This window comes from Austrofundulus limnaeus, unplaced genomic scaffold, assembly GCF_001266775.1.
Source record: "Austrofundulus limnaeus strain Quisiro unplaced genomic scaffold, Austrofundulus_limnaeus-1.0 Scaffold183, whole genome shotgun sequence".
Lineage (NCBI taxonomy): Eukaryota > Metazoa > Chordata > Actinopteri > Cyprinodontiformes > Rivulidae > Austrofundulus > Austrofundulus limnaeus.
In genome coordinates, this window is record NW_013952585.1 from 775,269 (window position 1) to 784,052 (window position 8,784).

The window sequence follows — 8,784 nt, forward strand, 5'->3', positions numbered from 1 at the left end:
GCTCGGTTTGAACTGTAGGAGATTGTCTTGACCATGTCTACATGCCTAAATGCACTGAGTTGCCGCCATGTGATTGGCTGATTAGAAATTAAGTGTTAACGAGCATTTGGACAGGTGTACCTAATAAAGTGGCCGGTGAGTGTATGTTCGGTATATAAAGAACACCATCACTTCCTTGTCATTACTCTTCTTCAGTGATAGAGCTTGGTAATGTTTCAAACTGTTAAACACTGCCACCAACTGTTCAGGAGGATTATTACACCCCTAAAGGTTGTTTCACTGTGTAAGGGGTGTGTACAGCAGGGTGGCCAATGGGGTGGTCAAAGATTTGTCTGTGGTGGCCATGGCCACCCCATGGCCACCCCTGGCCACCCCTGGCTCCGCCCCTGCGGGAAACCAAATGGCAGCCTTATGAAGCCCCAACTCACCACTAGCTAAATACCTGGTGTGCATCCTGCGCGAGTCCCAAAACCCAGCCTTCACCCCGCTCTTGTCTTATTTCTCACCTCCCTTTCCTTTTATCTTCCATCTCCTGTATACTTTGCCTTACGTGCACATTTGGGAGGTGCTAAAAAAACAGAGCGTTTTGTTTTCACACATGCTAATTCTTTTCAACACCAACAGCTTACCGCATCGCAACTAAATGCTGCCTGAGAGATTTCAAATCAAAACCAAAATACCAACATAACAGATCAACAAAAAAGTGTTAAAACTGATTTTTCTGAAACATTTCCTACTTTAAACTGGGAGTTAAAAGTCAGCTAGTCTCTAAAACACCATCTTTGATTCAAGTAAAAGAATTCCTTTGCTTGATTTAACATTATTTCATTTCCTTTATTCATAAATATCAGTCTCATGGAGACACAACTGTCTTATTTGCAAAACAGACCTGTACTACGCACAAATAAAAAGATACAATCTATACAAGACGTGTTCTATTCGTGACATGCCACTGCACCACTTTAAGTACAGTTAATCTGCATTTAAATCTGTGAAATGAGGCTTAGAAAAGCAAAGACCTAGTCTAGCAGGTTAAACCAGACTAACAGTAAACACAAAGAGTACACATCTAGTGCTAAAATTGGTGTTTCATCACTTCACATGTACCTGAGTAAGGTATTTTGTAGCTTCTTATCTGAACGTTTGACAGAACTGTCCTAAATTATTTTAATAGAATATTCTTTAGAAGCAGGTTTGATTGTCAGGGTTAAAATATGCCTATAAGCTGTAGAGGGAACCCAGAGTGCCAGGGGAAAAAAACAACCCACACAGGCACAGGAAGAACATTGAAGCTCCACAAAGAAATGATTCACTTTAAAATAAAAAGTCAACAACAGGGAAAAATACCACGCCCAACCTCGCCCCTTAATATTCATTAAGATGCTATTTTAATCAAAAATTTTTAATCAAAGTTCCACAACACTTACCTACAAGGACCATTTCTGTACTTTACTGAGAACTTTTATAAAAGCTGTAGCTTTCTGTGTGCTTGTTGTGAACTCATAAAAAGCAGCAGTGAGATTTAAAAAAGACAACCAAATCTAATCTTCAGTGCAGGGATTTCCTTTCTGTTTCAATGCTTTTTTAACTCAAGTGTTGATGTAATGATGAGAGAACCTTAACAAATATTTAAACTTTGTAAAAAGTCATCACTCACCTCCATCAGAGACTGCAGCAGACTGTGAAGAAAAACAGAGAGACATGGATTAGGATTTTTTCTCACACACCGATGACACAAACTCATCCTAGATTAAGGGCCACCAGGCAGCTGCCTGGGCATGCACATTTGGCCATGTGGAAGCTGTTTTCAGGACTGCTCTCATTACGGAGCACACTTTCACATCAGGTTAGCGCCCACAGGCTTCACAGTGGGTGGACTTGACTGTGAACCGGCAGTGCTGGCTCTGCAAGAAAACCTCCTCCCTGGGGTGGGGTTTGGTCGGTGTTTATGTTTGAAGAAGAGGAGGGCCCGCCCCCTATTTCACAGTGGAGTGAGGTGCTGACTTGCATATCTCACCGCTTGATTCAATTTAGATTCGTTTATTTAACAAAAAAACTACTGAAAACATCACACCGAAGAACTTTGCATAGAAAGAAGCAAACATTTGGAAACTGAGCTACTTTATATGAAGTTAAAATGCATCAGATGTCATTTTCAGCCATGCTGACAAACTAACTTGACTCTACATTGAATAAATAGCTAAAACCAGAACATGGTGAAAATGGATGTGATTTTTACACCAGACACACTGAGCTGGGATGAGATCATTCAACATTAATATACTGTAACTCTGGAACAATGAAATCCTCTGACTGTAACAAAATAAATAAATTTTAAAAAGAGATGGATGAGAAAGAATAAGATCAGACCAGAAAGGTGAGCCACCACTCCTATTTGCCAACAGATATTTTTATATTTCGCCCATGTCTTCATTACATTTAGAAATTGACTTGTGATGATTTTGACTTTCAGCACACACATGGAAGTCATGTGGTGACTATCTCTATAAAATTAATTTACAGCAGTTCATTGGAAATGATTCAGCTAATTTCTGAGAAACCGTGTGGTTTCTCCTCCTCTTCCTCATGTTTTCTGATCTTAAATCTTACAATATATGAGAAACAAACCAGTCTTTTTGTAATATAGCTTGAGGAAGTACATTTACGTCAAACGTTTTAGTCAAATTTCCATTCATATTTTTTATGGTGGTTATTCTTTGTTTATCGTTTATATTTAATATGATTGTATTGTATTTTACGATCAACTAATTAAAGATGGTTTAACTGATGGATTGTTATTTTTTTATTCTATTTGGTTGGAGGCATAATATAACCCCATTGGGCTTTTGCCTCTTTCTGCACTATTATAGACTTGTTTTGTTAATTTTTTTTCTCCTTGAATTTTGATCTTTATTTTTTAAGGAGCAAATTTAAAAAAAATTTAAAAAAGAAAGGGAAAAAAAACTATTCTGTTGGCTTTTACTCACAAAGTGCAAAACTAACCAGGCCACAATCTGAACTCAATAATCTGCATAAACTATTAAAAGACAGAAAGTCTTGCACTGATATGAGTGTGCAGAATGGAAGAAACATAATGACTAGTAGGTGTACATTTATTTATTTTAAACTATTGAAACTAAAATTAAAATAAGAACAGTAGCATTTCTGCTTAGATCAGTTTCCACAGCTGCTCCTTAGTTTTCATTCAAAAATAGCTGAAAATGTATAAATAACACCAGTATATGTATAAAAACTTTTTGTCTAAATTGCTAATAAAAGTTATATATTTGATCAATTTGTTAGAATTACATTATGTATACACCAAAAAGAAGCTTCCTGTTGATTTTTTTCAATTCCATCTTTACCGTAGACGTCTTTAAAATCTTCCTAAGTTGGCATAAGTTGTTTAGGGTGACAGAGCCTTTGATTAAATGTAGTTATAGCTTTATCAGAACAACTGAAGGTAACAGTTACTTGAGTAAATAATTGAACTATGTGGCTGAATAATACATAATAGCCTCCTTTTAAAGGACTTTTAATTTGTTTGAGTGAAGCTAGTGTTGTTGTATTTGACACGTCGTTGGAACATATGTGCTGGTTTGATTCATGCTCTTGGCCACATCTTCTTTTGAGCTGTCCTGTCCTGTCCATATGGCACATGATGAATAATCACAGGGATTAGACGTTTCAGTGTCCCTGGAAGAGTAGATGCTGGCACCAGAAGGTGAAAGCGAGTTGATGTGTCGTTATAGCAGCTGACTGAAATCAAACAATCATGGGAGTAGGAGAGAAAAAAAACAAGGACAAAAACTAGTTATCTGCTCCTTTTTTACAGATTTAACCGCAAGCTTCAAAATCTCCCATCTGGTGATTTCATTTATCTGTGAAGTTGAGCTGTGCTTCTTTATGGGAAAGCCCACAGAATGAACGCAAAACATCTGTTAGAGATGTCTTTTTTTTAAATGTGGTGTGTTTTATGTGTTAAGCTCCTATTCATGTGCTGTGATGGTTTCCAGAAACACAGTGCTGGAAGCGTTTGACCCCCGTGTTGGTCCCCTCTCTTATAGTACTTTCTTCACCTTCTTCCTGGCTGCCTGATTTTCAAATACCGACTCTTTTTTCTTTTCCCTCAGCTTCAATTATCCCACTTTTTCTTCCTCTGCCTGTCTCCGATTATCATAACTCTCCTTCCACTCATCCCTCAAATCATTCTCTATTTCCTCCCTCAGACTTTCCTCAGTCATTCCAGTGGTGTTTCCCTCCACTCCTGGCAGATCTTGGTCATTCTTTAGAGCCCAGAGAGAATATCTGGGGTTTTTCAGACATTTCCTCTTCAAATTCCTCCTACCGAGGTTCATATTAAAGAGACGTATAAAGACATATACATCTGAGTTTTAGCTCTAAAAGAAAAGAGAAGTTTTAACTTTTTTTAATCTGCCAGTATTTATTATTTATTGGATTGACTGATAGGAGCCTCGTCCTCAGTAATGAGGGTGTTGCTTCGGTTGGTTGTGGTGAGTCGAAAGGCAAAGCTCTCGATTTACGGGTCTGTCTTCATTCCAACCCTCACCTATGGTCATGAGGAGTAGATCAGGACCAAAAGAACGGATCCCAGATACAAGAGGCCGAAATGAGCTTCCTTCGTAGGGTGGCTGCTGCTCCTCCACATCGAAAGGAGTCAGTTGAGGGGGTTCGGGATATGATTAGGATGCTTCCTGGACCTTTAGAGGTGTTCTGAGTATGTCCCAGTGGTAGGAGGCCCCAGTGAAGACCCAGGATTCACTGGAGGGATTATGTATCCTCTCTGGTCAGGGAACGCCTCGAAGTCCCGCAAGATGAGCTGGAAAGTGTCGCTGGAGAGAAGGATGTCAGGGTTTCTCTCCTGGACCTGGTGCCTCTGCAACACCACAACTGATAGGCGGTAGAAGATGGAGATGGAGTTTTTATTTCCCAATCTTAATTGGAGTGTGTTATGAAGTTATAATGATAAAGTTTTATTACATTTTGGTGTAAAGACTTGTCAGAATATCATAAATGCAGAAAATCAAATTGGCAAATAGGTTATCACTCATCTTTACAACATGAAGCTGGTTGAAAGAGAAACTTCTTGTCATTCTGCTGATCACTAATAAATACCAGTTGGATCATGTGGAGTCTAAACAAATGTATTTTTCCTCCTTCTACTGGATTGACTTGTTTCTTCTCGTTTCCAGCAGCCTGATCATAAAGCGGCACCTTGTCGTCACTCGTTGGTGTTTGTGTGTGCAGGGAGTGGCTGGTCACAGTGTGAACAGGTCCCAATGCTTTATTAGCTGTGACTTGACTTATGTAATCAGTTATAAAGCTTTTATGTGAAGTTAAAAATAAAGACACTAAACACGGCGTAGAATTTACAACTGTTATTATGACAGTTATCATAATACCAATACCTCACAGCCGTAAAAGTCTCTTTAAACAAACTCAGGTTTCCAGAATATGCCCTGATTATATAAGTGTGTTTAGGTGAGTGATTGGGGGAAAAATAAAACTGACGGGATGGGACACAGAGAGGGCACTAACGCTTAACAAGGAGAACAAAAAATATCTATCAGTGGAAGAAACTGTGAGGGGTAACAACCTGTGCACTCACACACACAAAGGCAACACTGTTTGTAGCTCGGGAACGTGTTCCTGGCTGCAACACTTCACCTAACCGCCACCTTTGGTAAGGCACGAGATCCTGCTCGCATAAAATAAACAAGTGGCTGAAATATGGAAGAACTTTAGCATCTCTCAGCTCCTGTAAACACTGGCATCACAAGGAGGAGACCACACCTAGAACCGAACAAATGACACACACACAGAGTCCCTAAAAGGTGAGATTTTCTGGCTGCACGCACAGACACACACGTCCTGCTGAGGAGGAAGCTGGGTGACCAATAGTCTGAGTGTGTGTGTGTGTGTGTGTGTGTGTGTTTACTTTTGAATATGAGGTAGAATAGTGGCTGCCATTGAGGAGACCGGAGACACCCTGCCAAAGACTAGCAACCGTGGAGCCATTTCGCGTTAGCAGAACTCAGCTCAGGGCGAATATCATTAGATGAAAAAGGCTGATTAGATTCTAATGAGTCAGGTGAAAACACAGGTGTGAGAGCAAGAAACGTTGCAGAGCTTCAAATATCAAACATGATGAATATATATTTAAAGGACGAGCATTTCTTGAAGGAATGCTCACCCATCGACTTGCAATGGTTGTCCCAGCTATCTACCACGTGCACATCTTGTAAACGCTTAGTCTAGAGAAGGTTTTGAGGACAACTCTCAGCTACTACCACACTAACTTGGAGATTGATAGCTATAAAACTGGCTGAGTGATAGCCATTTGCCTTTGCTAAGATTGCTTAGCTGTGGCAGCCATCTTTAGAGAGGGGTGGGGAGTGGGAGGGTGTAATTTTATATTTTACAGGCACATATATGTGCTATAGTTCAATTCTATACCACAATTAAGTAACTATGTTACCTTCAGTTGTGCAAATGCTGCATATATCAAAAATAAAATTGACTTTGCATCATAGCTAATCCTACTGTTTCAGACATTCCCACTTCAGCGCATTTTCAAACAGTGCTTCTGGGAGAGGGGTGCTCTGCGGGGCAGGGGAGCTCTGCTGCAGGCTGAGCTCCAGGGAGGAGCTTTGTGTAAATAGGCGGAGCTTTGTACCAGTAACAGTTTAGGCAGCTCCACATGGCTACAGGAGATTCAAGGATTTCTCAAACATGCATGAATGAGTCAAAGCAACACTCTGGGTATGTTTTCACGAGGGAATGACATTATAACATGATATAAAGCTAAAAACAAAAACTGATTATGCGTAATACTCCCCTTTAATTTAAAATCAATGATTCATCCAATAAGTTTGTTTTTAAATCAGTCCACTAGTTCTTGAGTCATTTTGCTAAAGTTACAATCAAAACACACTCCTCACCTGTGGGTGATAAAAACACAACTTGTTTCCTATTTAAGTGACTCTGCAAACAGTCAAACAGTAGATTTTCTTCTTTAAAGTCTGAGATCCATCCTGAAATCCCCACAGTGCACCTTTGAATCACATCCTCCTTCACTGATGGGGAGGAATTCAAATAAACATGTTTTATTCTTCTCCTTCAATACAGCCACACAGGAGATGGGACTGAGAGACTAAACCTGGGATAGATGCCTGTTATACTTGGCTGGTTGCCTGAAACACTGCACCGTCACACAGACAGGAGAGCAAACACGACATAAAACACAAATCTGATCGACTACATCTGTCCAAACACCCTCACAGCTGCCAGACGACACGCTGAACGGAGTGATCAGTACAAGAAATGACTCACTCCACTTTCCATTGTCTTAAAGCTGTTTTCTTCCTCACTTTCATTACACACACGCACACGCACACACACACACGGGGTGAAAAGTACAAACCATATGATTCACAAAGGCATGAGAAAGAAGCTCCAGTTCAGGCCTCGTCTGCACCGGTTCCTCTCTTCACTCGAGTACAAATCACGTGGAATAAATACAAAATCAGCCTGCAGCAAACCTAGAATCCTTCTTTCCTTCTGTCTCATTTTACCTTCACACACCCTGCCTCTGCCTGCCAGCGCTACATCCATTCTCTCTAAAACTGCCAAATCTCTTGTCTTTTTCTCTCCCAAGAGTCCCTGCCTGATTATTTCTCTCCACTCCAACGCCACTGTTTCTTCTCTCTGACAGCAGTGGAATCCCCGTTCTGCCTGCGCAATTTGCTGCAGGTAATAAACCCCAATTTACTCCGTCTGTTCCCGTCTTTCTCACTTAAGGTGAGCAAAACAACGCCGGTGTGTGACATTCTTCTCGGTTCCATCCTTACCTAAAAAACACGTGTGCAAAGACAAACCAAAGCCAGAGAGCAGCAGCAGAGTCTCTGCAAGAGTTTCTCTCTTTGAACTGCTTAGAAGACAACAACCACACAAAGCTGTGTTGTATTTTTGTGTGCAAAAAACTACTCACTGTGTTGAAGTTCCAGACCCGCTTGAAGGAGAGCCTCTTCCTCAGGCTCATCCTGCTCTCCTCTCAGCGAGGAGGAAACCCGTTGACTCCTCAGCTCACATCATATCTGAGTCACACATGTGCCCTGACGCAGACGGAGCTTCTTCACGAGTCATCTGAAGCAGGAAACTCACGCAGACATGGAAGCCTCACTGTCACACACACAGTTTTCTCTCACAGTGAAAGAAAAACTATAAAGTTGTTTAAAGTGATCCAACTCACTGACGGGATCAATGGTTTCTCTCACTGTGTTTGAAACTTTCCCTCTCTCTCTCTCACACAACTCTGTCTGAGCCGACAGACTGACTAGGAAGTTCCATTCTCTGGCACACGCACACACCGACACACACTCACAGCTCAGTTTCCATAGTGACACGCCCCCCTCGGGCAGGAGAAGGGGAGGGAACAAAGGTCAGGCTGCCAATCACGCTGCAGCGCCGCGCTCACCTCTCCGCCCTCCTCCCTGTTCAAATCAGTCCGACAGCTTAGGTACGATCATCTTCACCTACGTGTTGTTGTTGTTGTTGTTTATTTAGGAATAATTACATCTTTTTTTTACTTTCTTCTATGTTTAGAAAAAAACAGAGAGGGAGACGAGAGGGGAGATTGATGAAAAATAATTCAGGAGGTTTGTTAAAAAGGTCAACAGAAGCAACAAAAGCACTTCACAGGACACTTCAACACACACACACACACACACACACACACACACACACACACACACACACACACAC

General features: G+C 41.0%; 1 protein-coding gene across 4 annotated transcripts in view; it reads right to left on the reverse strand.

The window, feature by feature from the left end:
- The window catches only part of rgs12b (regulator of G protein signaling 12b), a 59,913-nt gene that overhangs the window by 19,495 nt on the left and 31,634 nt on the right, over nucleotides 1–8,784 (reverse strand). For all 4 annotated transcript variants that reach the window (XM_014018104.1, XM_014018106.1, XM_014018105.1 and 1 more), the window contains exon 6: nucleotides 1,658–1,679. In XM_014018104.1, coding sequence (XP_013873558.1) covers nucleotides 1,658–1,679 — 22 coding nt within the window. The remainder of the gene's footprint in view (nucleotides 1–1,657; nucleotides 1,680–8,784) is intronic.